Source organism: Aplidium turbinatum, chromosome 3, assembly GCF_918807975.1.
Source record: "Aplidium turbinatum chromosome 3, kaAplTurb1.1, whole genome shotgun sequence".
NCBI lineage: Eukaryota > Metazoa > Chordata > Ascidiacea > Aplousobranchia > Polyclinidae > Aplidium > Aplidium turbinatum.
Window position 1 is genome coordinate 3,909,563 of NC_137474.1, and position 25,311 is coordinate 3,934,873.

Sequence of the window (25,311 nt, forward strand, 5' to 3'; positions counted from 1 at the left end):
TTACCTCTTCGTTAAGAAGAATAAGGCCAAGCAGAGGTCTCGACATGCTCCATTGGTTTTTGCAATCTTCGAACATAATCGTGTGTAGGACAGTTGACAGAGCCTGCATCAAGCTAGTGGATTACTATACTGGTATAGTGGGTGGAGTAATTCGTGGTGTGATGCTTATGAGGGTTCATAGGTGGAACAAGCGTCTAATTTTTGCTACACTCCGTTGCTAGGTATATATTATATAACCCTATTGACCTTTCTGTTGTAGATGAAGTTTTGTTCATTTATGGTAAACATTTTAACAGTTCGGTTTGAAATTCTTTTTTTTTGTTGAGATAATATTAACAAGCAAAAAAATGTACGAAAGTTTAACGGTATAAAAATATGTTAAGCTTCATCCTTTTAAGTTAAGATCAACACAATATCAAACCCTTTGATTTCATGAACAACAAAAAAATTCCAGTAAAGTTTCAAAAAGATCAAAAAACCACCACATTTCTAAAACTAATGTCCAACAATGATTTTATTACTTTTTGCAAAATTTCAGGTCTTTCGTGCATTATCTGAAGAAAGTGTTGTTCCCGTTGCCGCTCTATGTCGTCACGATGACGTGTTGCGGTTGTTGCTGGCAACGCAGGGACTTTCCCACTTGTGAAACTATTCGAGCGACTGGCAATTCGGAATAAGAACGTAACGAAGTAATCCATGGCTGTACAGCAACAAGTGCACACGCCGGTGTCTGTGATAAAGATGAAAGCCATACACATGAATAGTATAGTTTTATCAAGCCAGTGGCAACATTTCCATGTAACTTGCATTTTTTGACACAAAAATTTTGTTAAACTTTAGTTGCAGCAATTTCTCAATTGCTGGCAATACACTCCCAGTGATTTTATTTATTAATCCAATATCACAGCAACCAATGTGAACCAGCAGCTACTCAGAAAGCAAATTAACCATTTTTTACATTGATTAAATAAATGTAAAAAAATTGATCAGCTGTCTGGGTATAGTACAAACCAGCTTTGAACCCAGTGACTCACCAAGTGCGGTAAACCCGGCAGTGATCGACTCTAGCAAATGATGGACAACGGAAGAAGGCAACCCGGTGATGAACTTCATGTGGTCCTGCATAACAACTTCAAGAAGGCTGTGATATGATTGGCTGAGTTTTGGAAACTCCTGGAAACACAAAGACATTATGTAGAAAAGCCAGAGCAAGTTCTAGCGGTTTTGATAAGTTCAATTTAGCAGGCTTTGTGAATGGGGGTGGCTAAGCTCCCCATTTGTCTTTTAGCTGATATCTTCTTCACCAAATTAATCATATTTGAACAGCTGTGGCCTTCTATATGAACTCCTTCCGTGTTCGTTTTTTTTTTGCTAGTACTTCTGGCATATTTTTTATTCCTGTAATTTGCTTGATGTCAAAACATTTCATTTTTCGTCGTCCCTTTGTTCGTTTCCCTCGCACCATCCCAGTCAACATGAAATTTTCAAACGAGTTGCTTCTTGCTATACGTCCGAAATATCTTAATTTTCTGAGGTTATTAATGTTGTTAATTAGACTCCAGTCGTCCGACTCCAGACTCCAGTTATCTAATAGAGTCACCACTTTTTAAGGGCACAAAGTCAGTTTGGGGATAATTAATGCTCCGAAATGTACAAGTTCTCTCCCTCACGGCCTCCACACAATCTTACCAGTAGATGACTCCCTCGCACAGACATCACAAGATTAATGAACACGTGAAGGGCGTCATCTAGTGTCGAATCGTTATAGAGACGGAAAACGCTGAAGTTGACATAACCTCCGGACAGGGCGTTCTTCAGAAGTTTGAAACTCAGCGAGATTCCCTTCAAACGATGTGAATATAACTGCTGTTTCGGGGGTTCCCCAACGGACAAAAGTCGAGTACCTGAATATTGAAATATACAATACAAAGCATTTGAAGTGTTCCCTGTATGAAGAATCTTCTTCGCTTGTCTAAAACTCACACACAATATAACTTCATTATAAAAGACAACTTCCGACTGCTAGCACTGTGAACAGATCTCAATCATTTATTGGAATGAGAAATTGTAAGAATTATGCTTTAAAAGAAACTTCTCAGATCGAAGTTAGCGCCACAAAAGCTAAACTTGTTTGGCGTTTAGACAAACACGTAAACATGTTTATAAAAAACACTCAACCGCAAAATCACAAAACAAATGATTTATCTCTGAAGAGCCTACCATAAGTGCACACTAGCTTGCTTGCTTCCTTAAAGAGGAGAATTCCATTAGGTGACGAAACGTCGAAACTTAAACGCTGGCCTCGGTTTAATACCAGCTCAGTGAATAACTAAAAAGAAAATGAAAAAAGTTTAAGTTGTGGCGATCTGTGTCTTGTAGCTTGTAGAGACCTGTCATTGAGCTTCGGGGCATGAGAAGACAAGGTTCTCATCACACTAAGGCGAGATTCACACCGAACATACAATACTGTTTTCAGCCATGCTTCAGCATACAAAAACGTCACACCAAACATAGCGCATGTTGGTTTCCTTTTACCATTTGCACGCGAAATTGTATTCAGTTTTGTATGTTCGGTGTGATTCTCGCCTAAGCCTTCTGCACTAACGAGAGTAGGGTGGCCAGTTCCTTTCTCTCGGCCGCCTTTCCTTCAGCAACTACGCCCACCTAACTTATTACACCCTGAGTAGAGGTGAGCGGTGTTTGTCAACAACCAGCATAAGCCGGGAGTCGAACCAGGATTGCGTGATTGGAAAGCGAGCGCCTGACCCGCTGCGCTATCTCACCGCAGGGAAAGTCATGTACGATGTTAAAACGCAAAGTTATTTTGAATTGTAAAGTAGACGGTGATATCTCTTCACCTCTTTTCCGGTTTCTCGATGTGATATTAAGAATGAAAAGTTATACACGGATCCTTCATTTAAGATGCAACCGAACGATTAAACAAAACAAGTAAATAAAATTCGCTACGTTCGGAAGCTTGCACTACTGTGAAGGCGGCTTTTTTAGTATCTTATTTATATACTGTAGATATATTATAAGATTTGAATAAGATATTTAAAAGCAATAGGTGTGACCTTCAATATGGGCGTTGTTAGGGCGGGGTCCGCGTACCAGATTTCAACAGCTTTCTGCAAAATGTCGACGAACGTGGGACAGATTAAGTCATAGAGCATCGCGTAGCTGTTCTTAGTGTTGAAAGCGTAGGCCAATCCCCGGCAGTCTCGCGTTACACCAATCAGTGTGCGGATAGCACGATTATTGATGCCGCTGCAAAGAGAATATAAAACGTCAATCAAATGCTACACCCGATGAACAGCCATGAAATGGTTGGATTGTTATGAATTGTGAAACAACACAAAACTTTGGCTTCTGTCTCTCTCTCTCTCTGCCAACATAAAAGCGAAGTCTCTTTCAGAGAGGGGTGTACCACGGGTGTACATTTTATGAAGAAACTTTTTAATGGCAAAAATGGTTGTGGTGTAAAAATACCGAGTCAGTTGATAATCATTCGTTAGTGTCATAGAAAAGATTTTTCAGTACAGCGCACCCAAGTGGTAGGATGATGGATACAACAGCTGGTGGTGCAGCGGCCCTCAATCGGATGAAATCGTTAAGAACCACTAAAGTCTAAACACTAAATCGTTAACAAAGAATACATGAAAAAAAATGGTAGACTTCAAACTGTGCAACCCAAGGCTCGAACCAACGTCGGATGAGATCTTCAGTTAGCCCTAACCTTGTTGGGCCAACGAAGCAAATGAGCATACCGTTGCTAATGTGTAACTCGCCTGCTATTGGTGGTTTGAACCATCCGCTCCAGCGATTGGAAGGTGACGGCCATTGGTGCCATGAATCTCAGGAATCTTTCTTCATCCTCGCCTAAAAAAATGGCAACTCTTATTCAGAAGCAACCCAGCTAGGAAGTCAGTTTTGTCTACATCGAAACTGGGCTGATTTACTGTTAGGGAATGTTGTCATGATAAATTGTAAAGCAGAACATTGGACTTAAAATTTAAATGAATATTTGCTAAAAAAAGTATCGAGCAGTTCAAACTAATATTATTTACTTTCCTGACAAACGGGCGTTTAAAGACGTAAATTCTAACGTCTTCTGCATTATCGCGTTTTGAAGAATTTAAACCAAAACTAGTTGTTGCAAAACGAAGTTAAAAAACGACACGAGGAAGACCAAAGATAGGAGATTGTGACGCAATAACTCACCTAAATCTACCATCAGGAGGCGTCCGAGTGACGTATAAAACGTGGTCCGGCATCGGAGGTCGGATATCTTTGAGTCGACGCCGAGGAAGGGAAAGTGTTTGGTCTGAATGAAGGAAGCATCTTAGTGGATGATTGCACAGAAGATATACACTATGTAAACACTGCACTGACGAGACCGGAAGTTCGAAACGGTGTGCACTGTCTGCAGTTACATGAATATTCAATACGACACAGAAGTGCGGCCAGAATCAGAATTTAAAGTGATAAGAAACAATTAAAGATAAAACAGACCTAAGCAGCTATCAAAATCGCTACTACAGAGTGAACTCTTTAATTGGGCCGATACGACATTTCCTGCATGCAGAAACTTGACTATAAATGACAGAATCACAGATCTGAACTGATTAGGAAGCAATTTGAGGTGTGAACAAGCTTAAACACTGCATAATATCGTTGCTGCTGTTTTGAGTATTCTACATTGGATTAATGAATGATTCATTTATCATACTTCAAACTTTACAAAAGTTATAAAAAGGTTAAGAATACAAATCTCAACAACGACAAAATGACAGAGCTTTGGTTGGGGGCTTGTTTTACCAAAAAAAAAATCGAATACTCTTCAGTACCGGATTGTCATCCAGTAAGAATTGAACCGCTTCCAACTTGACCAACTTCCTCACAGAGCTGAACCCGATGGAGAGGTCGCTAAGAAGATGCAAAGTCCTTGAGATTATTTCATCATTGTGGCTCCAGTACTTGAGGTTGGTGATGCTGAAAATGGAAAATATTTAGAAATATCATTCATAAATGTTCAGGAATATCCGTTTTACGTTATTAACCCATGTCTTTGCAATTTTTGGTTTCTATCGCTTTGCAAAGCACAACTTCAAAAATCGGTGCTTCAAGAGGTTCTAAAAAACAATGTTACTTTGGTTCTAAATGGATTGTATTGTTTAAAATGTATCACTAAGTTTGTATAGGCATTGAAAAAACATAAATATAACAACAAAGCAACGTAGCTCACATTTTTGAAACAAACACACTGAGAACTGCCAAGTCGTCCCCGAGTTGCAGAGAGTCGCTTAATCTTTTGTACAACTGCAAAGAAAGTGTCAGCGGGTTGACAAAAACTTAAAATTCTTATTCAACATAACTGAGCTAACAGCATTTGCTATAACTGATAGTGGTTGTCAAAAAGGCTTGTACGCATTCTACTGCAATGCCCCATAAGACGAGTGGTTGTTTTTATTTCAGGCATTTTCAGGTCTATGTGTACTTTTATGTTATAATTGGAAATGTATGAAAAAGCTTTTATTACATTGCAATCTTACATTTAAAATGTGCACGAATCAAAACAATTTAACAACAATTTACCTTTGATGTCTTTTGCACTTGATCTCCAACGTAAATCTTGCGGAATTGTTCAAAAAACGACAAAAAGGCGAGTTCTATAACGATGAAACCGTTCCCAGATGGAAGTCGTCTGCAGAAACAAATTCAATTCAGGTTGTAAAGGTAACGCTTGAAGAATGAAACACCGAAATGCATTAAATCCAACATCAAATTTCCTGAACTTTACGAAAGTCAATCACTTTTGAAAAGAAATCCTACAAAAGAGATCCTAGTCTCTTGTTGCACATTGACAACTGTTAAAGAACATAAACTTAATTAAAATTCTTGTGGAGCCTATCGTTGAGTTTGAGCTAGTCAGAAGTACTGTGCAGTTTTTGTCTTTTCCTGTTTATAGATTTAGTTAACCATTGTATTTTATTCAGATGTAGTTAAGTTGTATGTATGTTATTCCTGAAGAGGACATCTTGTGATGTCGAAAACGTTCGATATTTAATTGTTGCGTAGTTTTGTGTTTTTGTAAATATAATAATCTTTAAATATGCTAAACTTGATAACGTTGCGCGGCTTCGTATGCCTATGGTTCAACAAGACAAACTCTCTACCGAAGCTGTAACATAAACTTAATAAAGCACATTTACGGCATAGACCAGGGCACCTCAATCTATGAGTCGCCAAACCAAGTGGGATCGCAAATTGCCATTTTGAGGGCTACGAAACTAGAGTCGGTCTATCGGAGGAAGTCTAACTTATACTTTAAACTGCAGTCAACATGTACAGTACACTACCTATTAGAGGGTCGTATAAAAAATTATTCTCAGCAACAAGTAACATGGATTGGAGAATATAAAAGTTTGAAAAGTTCTGAGTTGGACTGGCAAGGGTGTACCACTGTACCTGTCGGTGGCAGCCATCAACTGGAGAACTCTGATGACAAGCTCCCCATCCATGGAGTCATGGTCGTCTGTGGCCGCGAATGAGACCCTCCCCCCGATTACTGCCCCCACCAGGTGGATGATCCAAGTTAGTTTTCCTGGTCAAGTTGAACAAAGTTAAGTTGAAGTTCTTATTACGAAGCAGGTCTATTACTGAATCCATGCTCACACTGAGTTCACTTTTAGTTTGCGGTGGTGAAAACCTGCAGCTAAGTAAAAGTTTCCATTGGTCACATTTATAAAACAAATTCACACATAGTTGTTAATTAAAGCTATGTTAATTGGCAATCATGTAAGCCTAAAACATTAAAGTTCCACACTTTTAGTGTCACATTCGACAACAATACAAACCATTAATTTTTAAAATTAATAAAAAAAAGTTGTGAAGAAATCACCCATTGGCAGCAGAAGTTGCTGGTTGTCAACGTTGCCTAGCAACAGCTTCTCCAATTGTGATGCCACGTCATCAAAGAGTTGAACAAGAAGCTGTGAATGGAAGCAGCAAATATAATCGCTAGGGATGGAAAGAAACACAATGCGAACAAGTTATAAGGCGATAACGCACAAAAAGCACATTTATTAGTCTAGGCAACTGCGCAAAATGTTCTTCTACGTTCTGAAAAGAACAAACGATTGTACCAACTTCCAGTTGTAACAAATCACTCTATTACGATTCAAAAGACAACAAATAAAGTTAACTCCGCTTAGAATCGAAGGAGTCAAGCCAAATGACCCAGTAGGTGGTCACATCAAAATGGGACAAATTGTATAAAAGAATGGGTCTAGTGAAAAGCGGCCATAGCAAGAGGGTAGTACCATAACGCGAGAAGTGAGGCAACGTTGCCAAAAACCAAGACACAAGGGCTTGATGTCAGTTAGATCATACTGTGGCAAGTATACAGACCAAGAATCCAACATCGGATCTTTAGCTAAGCAAGCTTTGTTATGACAACAATTGCTGAGTCAAATAATTCTTTCTGATTTTACTAATAAAAAAATATTATATTAGCGAGTGCAACGATCCCAAATCAGACGGAGAGATATTCATTCAAAAATCGTTTAACATTTAATTACCCGACATGTGGCGACGTATTCGCAGCGGGCTATCGCTGATATTTGCTCCAGTTGTTGCTTGATGAAGGACATGTCTTCCAGAGGGTTTTCCAACCCATCCCTACAATGTTCACCAACACTGGACGGTTAAATTCCCACACACTTCAATGGCTGGTTATCAACATAAACCACGACCAGCCAACTCAAAAGCCAGCGACCGCTATGAGCAACACAAGTACGGATGTGATTGCAATGCAGAATACATTCATTTCAGATTCGTCAAAGCGACCTACCTCGTTTTCGTCACATTATGTCGGTTTGTTAAACCTGATTGTCGGGGTTAAAAGAAAAGAGGTAAAAATCATCGAAAGAAACCGGTTCCAAGGGATTGTTAGACAGCAGGACATCTAGATTCGTGAGTTGTGGCTGTACTCTAGACGTAACGCATGCTTTTTCAGCTCACTACTATTCTACCACCCAAATAACGTTTGTTACAGAATTCATGAAAATTTAGTGACTGACATTTCCGTAGCGCTCAACCATTGCCATATAGTTAAACAATCTGCAAGGCATGAGGCAAAGGTACTTGTACTTCAAACAAAGACAATAACACAGGCAAGGCAAACATACTATAAACGCCACCTGAGAATAATTTCCACTGAATCCAAGCGAGACTCCACGTATGCTTTCAGCACTTCGGGCATGTAGTTTTCCAAATGGTGGGGCTCCTGAGCTTTGACGTAAGGAACACTTGCCGCCATTCTCTAAAGGAAAATATAACTTTGCTGATTGCAATAATTAAACGTCAATAAACGTTAAGTTGCAGCTTCAGCAATCAAGGTGATGGAGTGTGACTCAGGGAAAAGTATCTGACCAATCGGCGGATGAAAGTACAGTGGCTTGAAATAATGGAATTAATCGAAGGAAAGCAACATCGTCATAGCACACGACTAGGGAACTGTGTTCCGAAAGCTATTGCAATTCGCTATTACCACAGCGAACTCGCAGCATCAGGCTAAAACAGATCATTAATATCTACGTTGTGAAGTAAGCTACAATCATGCTGCTAAAAGCGAAGCTCAATCTATTGCAAAGCAACATCTGTTGTGGAAGTTGGTTAAGTTTGCTATAATTTTTTCAGCACTCGTTTTGATTACTACACGACCTGCCCTTTTTCTATTTGCTTAGCACAAATCGTACTGGAAATTTCAACATGATCTCAGTGTGCATCAACAGGGTCTGCTACTATTCGGTGAGTCCGATTCGGTGAGAGCCCTATTCGGTGATTTTTTTGAAATTTTTTTTGAAAATTATCGGGTACCGTAGCCTAATTATCATTGCCGCTTTTACATCGTTTTAACGTCGCTAAACGTTGAAATAAGACCCTAAGCCGTAACCCTAATCCCTAACCCGTAACCCTTAACCCGTAACCCTTAACCCCTACCCTTAACCCAGACCCTAACCCTTAATCCTACCCCTTAACCCCTAACCCTATAACGGCAATGATAATTAGGCTATGGTACCCAATAATTTAAAAAAAATCACCGAATAGGGCTCTCACCGAAAAAGACTCTCACCGAATAGGGAACTCACCTAATCGGACTCACCGAATCGGACTCACCGAATCGGACTCACCGAAACGGGCCATTCCGGCATCAACAGTTACTTGCAACTGTGGCTAGAAAAACGGCAAAACGAAAGTTTTCTCCATAAAAACACCTGTGACTGCGACAACATCATACCTGCCATAAACTGAGCAGATAATGAATGGAGTTGGGAGAAAAGTGCCACATTCTTAGAGACGTCACGGTGAAGTTTGCGATGAGCTGGATGCATTCAGAGTAACAAGCCACTTTGACAAGCTCACCAAGCTGGTAGTTGGCCTTCAGCCTTGCCAGCATCCTACAAAACTCGTGAAAGGTTGCTTCATCTGATAATTTCTAAAAACAAATATTTTTTTACTGTTCAGTTCAAGACATAACCGATCTTGCTTCGATTGATGACGTCAATAAAGTTTAAGAAACCGAAATATTTTGAGTTTATTTTCTTTCCATTGGATAAAAATTGACATTAAAAAAGTATAACAAAACACAATGAAGTTCACAAATGGTGAAACGGAATTCAGAAAAAAAATGATCCTGAAATTGACAAATTGACACCCCCAATCTGTATACATGATGAACACACAGTACCTGGGGATTTTCCAGTATTCCCTTTGTCCCACTCATGATGTCCGCGAGGAACTTGGAGCGCTCGCTGGTGTTGAAAAGAGAGCGCCGTACCGAAACAATCTGAACCAGACAGGAGACGACATTCTTGCAAAGAGATACCGGAAGGCTGGAAAAAAAATGTTAAACTTGTTGTCAAACTGATCTGCAAACAAGTTAGGACTTTCTCGTTGTGCTGAAAACAATAATATAACACACGCCGGATGGAGGTGGGCAGCTGTTATGGCCTCTGCACCTCAACAGCATCGGCAATATTATATAATACCAGTTGCGGAGTGAAAGAAACTGATGGGCGTTGATTCCATTTCAAATGTATTGCCAGTAGAGGAGACCTCGTGTTACAAAAGTATGATAAAGGTTGGTTCATGAGAGTATTGTTGTATGACAGGGGTGGCCAACGGGTCGATCGCCACGTCTCAACTGGTCGATCGAATCAGATTTTGTGTTTACGTTACAAGATTCCTAAAAAGCAAGTTTTTCAATCAAAGTGAGAAATATTGTCGATCAACTCAGATAAAATTCAATCAGGGCTTTTCTAGGTATGAAAACAGAATACCTGTCAGCCATACACGCTCATTGAAGCATATTGTGAAGTAACAGATAAGAACATCTAAGTGTAAAAATCGAAGTAGACTAAAACAGATGCCTTGGCGAAACGGTATAGGTTGAGGCATGACCATAGATTTAACAAAGAAAAAGAAGCATACACTGTGAAGAAAAAAATAGTTTGGTTTACGAAAACGGGAAAATAAAATGAGGAACTAACATTTTAAAAAGAGAATAATCATCGTTGTCGTGTGAGCCTCTGAGGCCGAAAGTCTATCCTTTCATCACCTTAGATTCATGATAATTCCGAATAACACCGGAAAACGGAAGGTAACTAGAGAGTAGCCAGTTTAACCATTCATGACGCGCAGACCTTTCACTCTGTTAGGTGGCATGATGGTACAATGATACTACAATCATTGGTGGTGTGGTTTGCGGTCTGTTCCTCGGCACCACATTCGCTGGAAGAAGCCATTTCCCATTGGTGCATGGTTAAGCGGAAAAACCCTATGCCCAATGCCCATACGAAGACGGCTGAGGGGCACTCACGCCTGTCTAACAATAAGCAGCATAAAAAAACACACTTTTTTCCACACAGCTTATGGTGTTACAGAAAAAAAGTTGCTCAGTGACTTCATCACCGACCGACCGATCGCTAGCAAAGCAGAAATTGTCCAGTCGATCCCATTCGATGGGAAGTCGGCTAGCCCTATTGTATGAGATGAATGATCACAGAAGTTCGAGATAGAGAAAGAAAACAATCAAGGCTGAAGACGTGTGATGTCGGATGGTAGAGTGGCGAACAAGGTCGTGGTCGATGGGTACTTAGCTGCTAAATATCATGACACTTATGATACCTATAACTATTTTCAATGTCTTGCAAGGGTGGAAAATCACTTCACTGATCGTGTGGTCTTTCGTTGTCGTCTTAAAGGGATACTAAAGGAAAAACCTGACTTGGCGATTGTACACGTTCTTTGTGTTTAACATGCTACCATAAAACGATTTTCAATAAAATTTTGCCTCATTGCGATCAGGTCAACATTCCGCGCGTGCTTTTGTCAGAGCTTTCAAAACGGGAATGGGCGTGAGCAGCAAAGCGTGCGACAGTACAGTCTACGTCACTATAGCCTAGCAATCAGTTGATCGAGCAATAGTTATTACTGCGGGCGATTCAACTGTAGGCTATGTATGTATGTACGTACATCAAAACATCAGATTTCAACATCAAAACATCAGACAGTTTGCTTAAAACATCAGGTCTGATATTAAAACATCAGAAGTGGTAACGTGGCTTTTGTTATTGCTGTCGATAGTGACGTATTCTCGAGAAGCGTTTCCACTTTTTGGTCATTTAGAAAAAATTAAAAATAAATGAAACATTGGACTTTGGGCCTTGCCAGTGCCATTAAAAACAAATTTTTTTCAGTAATTTTTTTTTTAATTGTATTCTTGAATGTTCAATTTACGCATTTTAATGCTTAATTCCCGTTTGAAAATTTTATTTAGTATGCCTTTAATGCCAGCAACATATTTTTAATTTTACCCACTGAGTGTCCACGTTTTGTATTGCACTACACATGAATTCAAAATTGTTGACTACGTCTAAGTGACACAGTTATACCTGAAATACCACGAAAGAGGAGTAACTTACACATTGTACAAATTCAAGAAAAGCTGCGAGGTGCTCAGGTCAACAAAGGCAGAACGCCACCCGGTTGGTATCTGTACAGTCCCAAGATCATCGCCAGACTCATCGTAGGACGTCCCGATGAAGTCGAATGTTAAACAACCCAGAGTCAGCTGCAAGACCGCTGATAATAATGCGCACTGAAAAATGAAATGGTATCAATGTTACAATTGCCACATATTATCTTCCCACCGATAGGATACTCACTACAAATGGTAAAGTTCAGCGAGATTTTAAATTACAACTTCAGAAACTGGTTGCACTTATTTTTACATGTTTATGAGAGTCTGAATTATAACAAGTTTCGGAAAAATTGACAGTAACTGTACATTGCAGAGGTAGACAAAGCATTTGAAAAATACACCTTTTAGCTGCAAAAATATTATGTTGACTGGTTAAAGCAAAACTAAGCAAATAGTAATTTATTGAAGTTTGTATGAAAATTTGTGTTTACAGTGATTATTTTACTTTAAATTTAGACATCTCACAAACAAAGCAATGCCCTAACAATATTTTTACAAAATTGCATTTATGACAATTTGTCACCAAGACACCATTGACAGTTTCAACTCATGTTATCTTCCCTGGTACACAGAATTCAAACAAATTCTTTTGTACGTAAGTAGACAATTTTTCATCAATGAAAAATAGTTGAATTTTTGGTTTAAATAGAGTGTAGAAAGACGTAACAGACTGTACCACATAGATTCTCCCACTTTCACTCTGATATGTTACTCATTCTTCACCTGTTCATTGCCTTGAACTTGTCCACCGGTGGCCAGTGCTTGTGACAGCATTTGGCAGGCAAGTTGGAAAATTTCAAATAATGTCTGATCACGAAATGACGCAGCAATTTTACGATGACGTGTCAAAGGTCGAACATTATCCAAACGATTCATATCAGCAACTAGATGATTTAAGAGTTGAACTCCAATTATGCAGTTCTCAGTGCTTCCCTGCATAAAAGTTTAGACTTATTGAGAGAAATACAAATTAAACCACCTTGAAAGCTCAGTTGGTCAAGCTCTTGATTTTGTAAACAAAGAAATATCAAGATCAAGCGGCGCTGGTTTGACTTTCCACTTTCCAGGTATGCGTTTGAGCAACACATTTCAAGGATAGGTCCAGTTCAGAGGCACCTAGTAAATTATGGAACATTCACAAACAAGAATATTTTAACTTCAAATAAAAACTTCACTTCATCAATCTTGGTTACAAAACAAGCTTTTTCAGTCTTCAAATTCTCACAAGCATATGCCAAGTGTTGGAAACATGTCTTCATTTTGTAAGTTAAAACCAGTAAAATAAAGCCTGTGCACTCAAACCAGCCAAACATATGTCTACTAAATTATATCTAAAACAGAATTGAAGCTGTAAAGATGAAAACAATGATTTATTTATCACAAAAAAGCATAGGATATATTTATGTTCTTCGAATCATACAAGTAAGCCTTTTTCAGACTGTTTTTACCTGCAGAAATTTAGAAATATCTTGAATGACATTTCGAAAAAAGTAATCCTCCTTGACAGAGTCAAACCAAGATAGTTTAGTTATTCGAGCATACAAAAGTGAAATCTCTTCTTCGACAAAAGGTGGTTGCTTTGCTCCAGTGTACAAGAAATTGAGAACATAGTTTTCTGTTTTGAACATCGAACAACAATTATCATATATATAAATAATTTAAAGTAATAAACCAAAGCATTAGTTTTGAATATCATCATACAAACCGCTAAGTAACTTGGAACTGGAATCAACCATTCACAATTTATTGGGACAAAAACCACAATATTACTTCAAAATTTAATGGTAATGAAAAAAGGTATATAAATCATATAATTTATTGTTGGTATGAATGGTTTGTACTAATATAGTTTATGTATGATGAATAATAGAAATAAAAATAATTACGTTACTTTGTAGAATGAAAATAGTGTTATTTTTCAATATTAAAATTAGAACATAAAAGTATGCACCCTGTATAATAATACCTAGGTACATTTGCCACCATGAAATATTCTAGCCCTTACTTATATCGAGTCGTTCTTGCATTGATAACGGTGTTGCTGGCTTTGTTACTCTTTTTGTTAAGGTAGAAGCTGCAATGAGCAAAGAATATGGGGACTGCAAAAATAATACAAACGAGATCAATAGCACATTTTAAACTGGGAAAGTATAATTCTACAATGGAAATATTTTCAATGCACGCACATTCACTGTTTAAGTGTTTACGTGAGATTTACATTTGCAAGTGACGCACATTCGCTTTTTATCCATGTATCCAAATGTCTATTTGATTTAATTGTTATAAAATTTTAATTTAAGACAAAAAAAAAATTAGTGAGTTTTAATCAAAATACCAATCTATTCATTCTTACCACTCCTCTCTGGAGCAAAAGTTGACACTTTTGCAACACGTTAACATCATTGACGAGATCAACAAGGACTTTCTGTGCCTGTTGTCTCATGTTTGTGTCACCAGTTTGATACATTGCTGCACATATCTGCTCTAATTCCAATATTTCCTATTAAAAAAATGCGTGATTTCTAAGTTTATATATACACAAAAACAACATAGCCACATAACAACACACATAACGAAAGCCTTCAAATGACAATAAATTATTAAAATATCTGTGCTTTCCTAGTTATAGAATATTAAAACTTAATTAGGGTCCATGTGCGTATTTGCAACCACCAACGTAATTGTGCCCACTTCACAAATTAGTAAATATTTTGTATTTTATTTGTAAATATTTTACAAAAACTGTTTTTTTTATAAAAAAAATTGCATTCTGACTCAAGCTGCATAAAAATAAATATGTCATCAAGAAGTGCTTTTATCAGGGTCTGTGTATTGTTTGGTAATTGCATTATTTATCGTTAGTCTTTTTACGGATTGTTTTGTTAGGCAAATGGAGGAATTATCCAGTACAGTAGTGTTTGAACGCATTTTGGTATTAAAACAGTAATCACAAAATGCGCTATTGTAATTTTAATACACACAACAATACCACCAATTCATAACATGCTTAAGAGAGATGCAACCTAATTTGTACCCTGAAAAAATCGAGAAAAAAATTAAAAAAGCCAAAATAGCACACAGATTGGAGTTTCCACTTAACCCTAACTTTAAAATTTTTGCGAGAACTCCGATTAGCGACTTCGGCTTTGTGCTATTTTTTCTCTCAATCTTTTCAGGGTACGAATTGTTCAGAGTACGAATTAGGTTGCACCCCTTAAGACAGTGGTTCTCAAACTTTTTTGAATGCAACCCAAATCTGAGTTTTATGAACACCTCATTACCCAAGCCTCAAACATCAAGAACTTTATTTTTTCTGTAATTTATTTTTTCTATATTTTTCAGTGATAGCCTACGCATGAAATAGAAAAAACACAGACAACCACTTGTAATATGCAGTAATTTACTATAAACCAATGATCTATTACAAATAGAGATGTACCAATACCAATGTTTTGACCGATACCGATATTTTGGCCGATACTTTGGTGTTACAAAAAGAAGCAATTTTGGTATTTGCAAGGAATTATATCAAATGCTAAGTTCTACCTTATTTGCATAAAACTATTAAAAAAAGCTTTGAATTGGCATAATTTATTAAAGATTCAAGAATCCAATCTCAACCGCATTGTTATGTCATAATAGTAGGTTTTAGTAATGAAAGAAACATTACATCATAATTGAGGTTTCTGAAAAATTAATACAGTGTTTGCGCAAACTCTCCAAATAGGCTATCATAATTGATAAGATGTAAAATGTAAACCAAGTGATTTGTGTAGTCGTACAAAAACTATTCGACAAGTAATGTGCAACCTAAGGGCGCTTGTCGTTTGGTTGAAAATCTTTTGCCAGGCCAAGACTACCCAGGTAGCAAAAATGCATAATTTTGCATCGTTTTTACGTTGCTAAACGTTTAAAAAACCCATGTAACTTGGTTGTTTTTAGTAAGCTGGTTCTATCAGTTTGTGATTTAATTTCCACCTTTTGTTGTAATAAACTCACCAAGCTTAAACAATGTCATGGCAGAATAAATAGGCTCAAAATGAAAGCAATGGGACTACGAATCCTAACTAAACTAATCAAAATGGTCGTGTTGCGCATAAGACGACAACCTCATTGTGAAGAAAGGAGCGTTCTTCCCGGCTATCAGCACAAGGTTGAGCACTCACTAGTACAGCGAGCAGTTGCGACTCGCTAACCACAACGCTGTAGCTTCCACGCTAGCCATTTCAATTCTTGTCGATGTCAATTCTTGCTACAAAACGGCTGCCGAGAAACATAGAGTTGATAGGATGGTCTAAATGGTTAGCGTGGAAGCGACACCGTTATGGTTAGCGAATTGCAACAGCTCGCTGTACTAGTGAGTGCTCAGCCTTGTGCTGATAGCCGGGAAGAACGCTCCTTTCTTCACAATGAGGTTGTCATCTTAGGTGCAACAAGACCATTTATTGATTAGTTTAGTGAGGCTTCGTAGTCCCATTGCTTTCATTTTGAGCCTACTTATTCTGCCATGACATTGTTAAAGCTTGGTGAGTTTATTACAACAAAAGGTGGAAATTAAATCGCAAACTGATAGAACGGATGCAAAATTATACATTTTTGCTACCTGGGTAGTCTTGGCCTGGTTTTATCCTCTGCTGAGAGTAAAAAGGAACACAAATGATAAAATTGGAGAAATTGAGTCTCCTTCACAACTTAAGAATCGAACAACGCAAAACTGCTGAAACAAAACGTTTTGTTTGAGTGAAAGAATCACTGTAAGCAAACAATGCCAAAAAGTGTACGCATGAAGTCATGGGAGCGTGAGGTATCAAAATTTGAACAAGTTGTTATTTTTCTACAGCAATGTGACGTTCGTTACTACTTTAAAAAATCTATATCTTTGCTTCTGCAGAAAATCCGCAGCAAACGCCTTTTTTTACATGTTTGGTATCGGCCACAGTATCGGCCAAATTTTGCCTATACCGATACTAAATAAATGGCTGATATCACCGATACCGATATATCGGTACATCTCTAATTACAAACTGAAGTTTTTCCTTCACAATATCTTCAATGCACGGCTCCATTTTAGTGAGCGCAATGCGCAGGTCGTCACAGGGATCGAGGCGATTGCGAGCCTTGGTTTTAGTAACCGTCAGTGACGAAAATCCTTGCTCCCACAGATACGTGGTCGCGAAGCAGAAAAGTCATTGCTTCATCATCAATTATCGACTTTTCCTTTTTATCTGAAGTCCATAATTCTCCAAGTGACTCTGTGGAAAAAAGCTGTCGATGGAACTGATAGTGATGCAGTTCGATAAGCTCTTCCTGTAGTCCTGCAATATCCTCTTATAAGTGGTCAACCTTTGCCTAAACGGATTTCTGATCCACACCTGAGATACCAGATTTATAACCGGGATGTACCGGTAGCGATCGAACTCCGTGATAAGGTTTTCTAAATGCTCCATTAAGATGGGTTTCATAACATCAAATTGCTAATTGCAATTTAACTCCATTCCTTCCGATACTCGTTCATGCATGGAAATGCTGCTGTTCGTCCATTTGTCCACGCTCCAGTTTCTAACTTCCAGAGTTGCAGCTTTTCTTTAAAGGCAGACAGCTTCTCAGAGAGAGTAATAACACTTTGATTTCTGCCTTGCAATGATGTGTTAAGATCGTTCACTGCGGTGAAGATGTCGTTTTTAGTAACATACTTTTAACATCTACTCCTTGTAAAGCTGTGGAAAGTCTACCTTGTGATTAAATCAAAATTCTTGCAAAATATTACAGTCACCGCCGGTAGGCCTACATTGAATTACCTCTGTTTGTAAATGTAAAAGAATTAACCTGGCTATTATCGTCGTTGCACTGTCTGCCTTCCACTTATGCTTGCTGCCAGAAAACCATTTAGATGCAATGCTCTAGATTACTGAGATGAAGCCACATAAAATGACATTTGTAAGTGACTATAAAGACCTTGGTGTAGTTATTGATCAGGACTTATCATTCAGAAAACACATAGAAAAAATGGTTTCTAGAGCTAACAGTATGGTAGGACTGATTCGACGTTCTATATCTCATTTTGATACCACAGTATTTGTCACTCTTTTTAATGCATTAATTCATCCAATTTTGGAATATATACAATAATTTAATCTGGTTTCCAACATATAAGTACTCTGTAACTGTAGTAGAAAATGTTCAAAGGCGTGCAACCAAGTTGGTTCCTGGATTAAGGCCTTTGTCATATTCTGAAAGATTAGAAAAATTAAACTTGCCTACTCTAGCATTCCGACATCTTCGCCATGATATTATTCAAGTGTATAAATATTTAAATGGTTTTTATGATGTAAATTATACTGTATTGTTTCAAACGAATCCAAATACCTATGATACAAGAGGCCATAACTTAAAATTATATAAGCCACAAACTATGTCAAGGCTGAGAAGCAACTTTTTCACAGTACGTGTAGTAAATGCTTGGAATAATTTACCACCAACAGTCATAAATGCACTTAGCTTGAATGCATTCAAGGCAAGGCTTGACAAGCACTGGAGCAGTGATCCATTGAAATTTACCTTGAAATCATCTTATGATGTTATGTATTAAGTGACAGTACTATTGTGTATGTATTTTTCATGTACATATGATCGTATTTTTTTCATTTTCTGTTCCCACTAATATGTCTTCTAAAAGTTTATATATGTTATCAGATGTTATTGATGGTTAGAATTATTAGTTATGAAATTAGCTGTTAACCTAATTAACAGCAAATGCGTTATGTATATCAGAATGATGAAAAAGCACCTCGGTGCTTACATCAAATATTTATTATTATTATAAAATGCTTATGATGCAATAATTCAGTGGTGCAAGTATAGAATCCGCCACCCTGGTCAACATGACGTCACAAAACGGACGCAACTATTATTGGGAGGGTGAAAAAAGGGAAGGTAAAAAGCGGCGGAATGGAGGTGATAAGGCGGAATGGATATGGATTTTTTGACAATTTTACTGTGTTTTTACAATAAAAACATTAAACCAACATCGAGTGTTGAATATAACTACCTAGATGGACATAAACTTTACCAAATTGCATCGTTTGCAACTAAATGTGTTGTAGCTATCTAATTTCTGCTCGCATTTTAATTTATACAATAAAAGTACCAATCTAACGCAACTGCAAAGAGTAGCCTATGTCTTGCTTTATGCACGTGGAAAGTTTCAGGTTTATATCTTATCTACAAAACGGGCAATCGTCGTTCAAACGTAGCCGCTCGGCGACACTTTTTTCCAATGCATTGTAAAGGCGAATCGATCCTCATTCAGTACACGCCACCCCCTGTTTGCTGTGATCGGTAAATAGTGCTTCTACTAAACTTGCTGTAGTTTTTTTGTTTCTGCTCGGATTTTAAAAATTTTGCCATCGTTGGAAAGCACGATCATACATCTACACGAATCAATTAAACAGTAGCACAAAATAAGTACTAGCTTTACCTTGTGATAACTTAAACTTCACCAAATTGTAACGATTCTCAGCAACCTAATTTTTGCAATAAATACATTAAATCTTTGCAAACTGAAAGAGTATGTCTTGCTTTATTCACCTGAAAAGTTTCAGGTTTATATCCCATCTACCAAACGAGCAATCGTCGTTCAAACTTAACCGCCCAGCGAAGCTTTTTTCCAATGCATTGTAAAGGCGAATCGATCCTCATTCAGTATCCGCCACCCCCTGTTTGCAGTGATCGGTAAATAGTCCTTCCACTGAAAGTGCTGTAGCTTTCTCGTTTCTGCTCGGATTTTAACAATTTTGCCATCGTTGGAAAGCACGATCATACATCTACACGAATCAATTAAACACAAGCCAAAAGTAAGTACTAACTTTATCTTGTAATAACTTAAACTTCACCAATTTGTAGCGATTCTCAGCAATTTAATTTTTACAATAAAATCATTAATCCTTTGCAAATTGAAAGAGTATGTCTTGCTTTATGCACCTGAAAAGTTTCAGGTTTATATCTCATCTACCAAACGAGCAATCGTCGTTCAAACTTAACCGCCCAGCGAAGTTTTTTTCAATGCATTGCAAAGGCGAATCGATCCTTATTCAGTATACGCCACCCCCTGTTTGCTGTGATCGGTAAATAGTGCTTCCACTAAACTTGCTGTAGTTTTCTCGTTTCTGCTCGGATTTTAACAATTTTGCCATCGTTGGAAAGCACGATTAAATATCTACCCGAATCAATTAAATACAAGCACAAAGTAAGTACTAACTTTATCTTGTGATAACTTAAACTTCACCAACTTGCACCGATTCTCAGCAATTTAATTTTTACAATAAAATCATTAATGTTTTGCAAATAGAAAGAGTATGTCTTGCTTTATGCACCTGAAAAGTTTCAGGTTTATATCTCATCTACCAAACGAGCAATCGTCGTTCAAACTTAACCGCCTAGCGAAGTTTATTTCAATGCACTGCAAAGGCGAATCGATCCTTATTCAGTATACGCCACCCCCTGTTTGCAGTGATCGGTAAATAGTGCTTCCACTAAACTTGCTGTCGTTTTCTCGTTTCGGCTCGGATTTTAACAATTTTACCATCGTTGGAAAGCACGATTAAATATCTACCCGAATCATTTAAATGCAAGCACAAAGTAAGTACTAACTTTATCTTATGATAACTTAAACTTCACCAATTTGCACCGATTCTCAGCAATTTAATTTTTACAATAAAATCATTAATGTTTTGCAAATGGAAAGAGTATGTCTTGCTTTATGCACCTGAAAAGTTTCAGGTTTATATCTCATCTACCAAACGAGCAATCGTCATTCAAACTTAACCGCCTAGCGAAGTTTTTTTCAATGCATTGTAAAGGCGAATCGATCCTTATTCAGTATACGCCACCCCCTGTTTGCTGTGATCGTTAAATAGTGCTTCCACTAAACTTGCTGTAGTTTTCTCGTTTCTGCTCGGATTTTAACAATTTTGCCATCGTTGGAAAGCACGATTAAATATCTACCCGAATCAATTAAATGCAAGCACAAAGTAAGTACTAACTTTATCTTGTGATAACTTAAACTTCACCAATTTGCACCGATTCTCAGCAATTTAATTTTTACAATAAAATCATTAATCCTTTGAAAATAGAAAGAATATGTCTTGCTTTATGCACCTGAAAAGTTTCAGGTTTATATCTCATCTACCAAACGAGCAATCGTCGTTCAAACTTAACCGCCTAGCGAAGTTTTTTTCAATGCATTGCAAAGGCGAATCGATCCTTATTCAGTATACGCCACCCCCTGTTTGCTGTGATCGGTAAATAGTGCTTCCACTAAACTTGCTGTAGTTTTCTCGTTTCTGCTCGGATTTTAACAATTTTGCCATCATTGGAAAATACAATTATATATCTACCCGAATCAATTAAATGCAAGCACAAAGTAAGTACTTTATTTATCTTGTGACAATTTAAACTTCACCAATTTGTACCGATTCTCAGCAATTTAATTTTTACAATAAAATCATTAATCCGTTACAAATTGAAAGAGTATGTCTTGTTTTATGCACCGGAAAAGTTTCAAGTTTATATCTCATTCACCAAACGAGCAATCGTCGTTCAAACTTAACCGCCCAGCGAAGCTTTTTTTCAATGCATTGTAAAGGCGAATCGATCCTTATTCAGTATACGCCACCCCCTGTTTGCAGTGATCGGTAAATAGTGCTTCCACTAAACTTGCTGTAGTTTTCTCGTTTCTGCTCGGATTTTAACAATTTTGCCATCGTTGGAAAGCACGATCATACATCCACACGAATCAATTGGCTACAAATCCAAAAAAAGTACCATCTTTTTTTTGTGGTATTTCAAACTTCACCAACTTGTACCGATTCTCAGCAATTTACTTTATACAATAAAAGTATTAATCCGTTGCAAATTGAAAGAGTATGTCTTGCTTTATGCACATGAAAAGTTTCAAGTTTATATATTATCTACAAAACTGGCAATCGTCGTTCAAACGTAGCCGCTCAGCGACACTTTTTTCAATGCAATGTAAAGGCGAATCGATCCTTATTCAGTATAAGCCACCCCTTGTTTGCTGTAATCGGTAAATAGTGCTTCAACTAAACTTGCTGTAGTGTTCTCGTTTCTGCTCGGACTTCAACAATTTTGCCATCGTTGGAAAGTACGATTATATATCTACTTGAATCAATTAAATGCAAGCACAAAGTAAGTACTAGATTAATCTTGTAATAACTTAAACTTCAAAATGACAAAAACGGCTAGCATCTTGCTCTTTTCCTAGATGTGAGATGTATCAGTGTTGTCCAAATACCAACAACGATTGCTCGCTTTATAGATAAGACATGAACCTGAACTTTTCAGTTGCATAAAGCAAGACTTACACTTTCAATTTGCTAAGGTTTAATGATTTTATTGCAATAATAAATTGCTGAGAATCGGTACAAATTGGTGAAGTTTAAGTTATCACAAGAAAAAGATGGTAGGCTACTTGTTTTGGATTTGTAGCCAATTGATTCGTGTAGATGTATGATCTTCCTTTCCAACGATGGCAAAATTGTTAAAATCCGAGCAGGAATAAGAAAGCTACAGCACTTTCAGTGGAAGCACTATTTACCGATCACTGCAAACAGGGGGTGGCGTATACTGAATAAGGATCGATTTGCCTTTACAATGCATTGGAAAAAAGCTTTGCTGGGCGGTTAAGTTTGAACGACGATTGCTGATTTGGTAGATCAGATATAAATTTGAAACTTTTCATGTGCATAAAGCAAGACATACTCTTTCAATTTGCAAAAGTTTAATAATTTTATTCTGTAAAGTAAATTGCTGGGAATCTGTACAATTTGGTGAAGTTTAAGTTATCACAAGATAAAGTTAGTACTTGTTATGGATTTGTAGCCAATTGATTCGTGTAGATGTATGATCGTGCTTTCCAACGATGGCAAAATTGTTAAAATCTGAGCAGAAACGAGAAAACTACAGCAAGTTTAGTGAAAGCACTATTTACCGATCACAGCAAACAGGGGGTGGCGTATACTGAATAAGGATCGATTCGCCTTTGCAATGCATTGAAAAAACTTCGCTAGGCGGTTAAGTTTGAACAACGATTGCTCGTTTGGTAGATGAGATATAAACCTAAAACTTTTCAGGTGCATAAAGCAAGACATACTCTTTCTATTTGCAACGGATTAATGATTTTATTGTAAAAATTAAATTGCTGAGAATCGGTGCAAATTGGTGAAGTTTAAGTTATCACAAGATAAAGTTAGTACTTACTTTGTGCTTGCATTTAATTGATTCGGGTAGATATTTAATCGTGCTTTCCAACGATGGCAAAATTGTTAAAATCCGAGCAGAAACGAGAATACTACAGCAAGTTTAGTGGAAGCACTATTTACCGATCACTGCAAACAGGGGGTGGCGTATATTGAATAAGGATCGATTCGCCTTTACAATGCATTCAAAAAAAGCTTCGCTGGGCGGTTAAGTTTGAACAACCATTGCTCGTTTGGTAGATAAGATATAAATCTGAAACTTTTTATGTGCATAAAGCAAGACATACTCTTTCCATTTGCAAAAGTTTAATAATGTTTATGTGTAATGTAAATTGCTGAAAATTGGTACAATTTGGTGAAGTTTAAGTTATTACAAGATAAAGATACTACTTGTTCTGGATTTGAGACCAATTGATTCGTGTAGATGTATGATTGTGCTTTCCAACGATGGCAAAATTGTTAAAATCCGAGCAGGAATGAAAAAGCTACAGCACTTTCAGTGGAAGCACTATTTACCGATCACTGCAAAACAGGGGGTGGCTTATACTAAATAAGGATCGATTCGCCTTTACAATGCATTCGAAAAAAGCTTCGCTGGGCGGTTAAGTTTGAACGACGATTGCTGATTTGGTAGATCAGATATCAATCTGAAACTTTTCCGGTGCATAAAGCAAGACATACTCTTTCAATTTGTAAAAGATTAATGATTTATTGTATAAAGTAAATTGCTGAGAGTTGGTAAAAATTGGTGAAGTTTAAATTATTACAAGATTAATCTAGTACTTAATTTGTGCTTGCATTTTATTGATTCGGGTAGATATATAATCGTACTTTCCAACGATAGCAAAATTGTTAAAATCCGAGCAGAAACGAGAAAACTACAGCAAGTTTAGTAGAAGCACTATTTACCGATCACAGCAAACAGGGGGTGGCTTATACTGAATAAGGATCGATTCGCCTTTACAATGCATTGGAAAAAAGTGTCGCCGAGCGGCTACGTTTGAACGACGATTGCCAATTTTATATATAAGATATAAATCTGAAACTATCCAGGTGCATAAAGCAAGACATGTTCTTTTAGTTTGCAAAAGATTAATGATTTTATTGCAAAATTAGGTTGCTGAGAATCGGTACAAGTTGGTAAAGTTTAAGTTATTACAAGATAAAGCTAATACTTACTTTGTGCTACTGTTTAATTGATTCGTATAGATGTATGATCGTGCTTTCCAACGATGGCAAAATTGTTAAAATCCGACCGGAGAGAGAAAACTACTGCAAGTTAAGTTGAAGCACTATTTACCGATCACTGCAAACAGGGGGTGGCTTATACTGAATAAGGATCGATTCGCCTTTACAATGCATTGAAAAAAAGCTTCGCTAGGCGGTTAAGTTTGAACGACGATTGCTGATTTGGTAGATCAGATATAAATTTGAAACTTTTCATGTGCATAAAGCAAGACATACTCTTTCAATTTGCAAAAGTTTAATAATTTTATTCTGTAATGTAAATTGCTGGAAATCTGTACAATTTGGTGAAGTTTAAGTTATCACAAGATAAAGATAGTACTTGTTATGGATTTGTAGCCAATTGATTCGTGTAGATGTATGATCGTGCTTTCCAACGATGGCAAAATTGTTAAAATCCGAGCAGAAACGAGAAAACTACAGCAAGTTTAGTGAAAACACTATTTACCGATCACAGCAAACAGGGGGTGGCGTATACTGAATAAGGATCGATTCGCCTTTACAATGCATTCAAAAAAAGCTTCGCTGGGCGGTTAAGTTTGAACGACGATTGCTCGTTTGGTAGATGAGATATAAACTTGAAACTTTTCCGGTGCATAAAGCAAGACATACTCTTTCAATTTGTAACGGATTAATGATTTATTGTAAAAATTAAATTGCTGAGAATTGGTACAAATTGGTGAAGTTTAAATTGCCACAAGATATATCTAGTACTTACTTTGTGCTTGCATTTAATTGATTCGG

General features: G+C 37.3%; 1 protein-coding gene across 1 annotated transcript in view; it reads right to left on the reverse strand.

Moving 5' to 3' along the window:
• The window catches only part of LOC145767267 (exportin-7-A-like), a 34,297-nt gene that overhangs the window by 7,393 nt on the left and 1,593 nt on the right, over window positions 1-25,311 (reverse strand). Inside the window, exons 2-23 of the mRNA XM_082579059.1 lie at window positions 14,400-14,546; window positions 14,052-14,145; window positions 13,495-13,661; window positions 12,770-12,979; window positions 11,988-12,163; window positions 9,752-9,896; window positions 9,302-9,499; window positions 8,202-8,323; window positions 7,581-7,680; window positions 6,902-6,992; window positions 6,469-6,604; window positions 5,596-5,704; window positions 5,246-5,319; window positions 4,848-4,992; window positions 4,222-4,324; window positions 3,789-3,879; window positions 3,075-3,267; window positions 2,221-2,329; window positions 1,690-1,904; window positions 1,035-1,173; window positions 522-730; window positions 5-103 (exon numbers count right to left, since the gene is read on the reverse strand). Coding sequence (XP_082435185.1) covers window positions 5-103; window positions 522-730; window positions 1,035-1,173; window positions 1,690-1,904; window positions 2,221-2,329; window positions 3,075-3,267; window positions 3,789-3,879; window positions 4,222-4,324; window positions 4,848-4,992; window positions 5,246-5,319; window positions 5,596-5,704; window positions 6,469-6,604; window positions 6,902-6,992; window positions 7,581-7,680; window positions 8,202-8,323; window positions 9,302-9,499; window positions 9,752-9,896; window positions 11,988-12,163; window positions 12,770-12,979; window positions 13,495-13,661; window positions 14,052-14,145; window positions 14,400-14,546 — 3,072 coding nt within the window. The remainder of the gene's footprint in view (window positions 1-4; window positions 104-521; window positions 731-1,034; window positions 1,174-1,689; window positions 1,905-2,220; window positions 2,330-3,074; window positions 3,268-3,788; window positions 3,880-4,221; window positions 4,325-4,847; window positions 4,993-5,245; window positions 5,320-5,595; window positions 5,705-6,468; window positions 6,605-6,901; window positions 6,993-7,580; window positions 7,681-8,201; window positions 8,324-9,301; window positions 9,500-9,751; window positions 9,897-11,987; window positions 12,164-12,769; window positions 12,980-13,494; window positions 13,662-14,051; window positions 14,146-14,399; window positions 14,547-25,311) is intronic.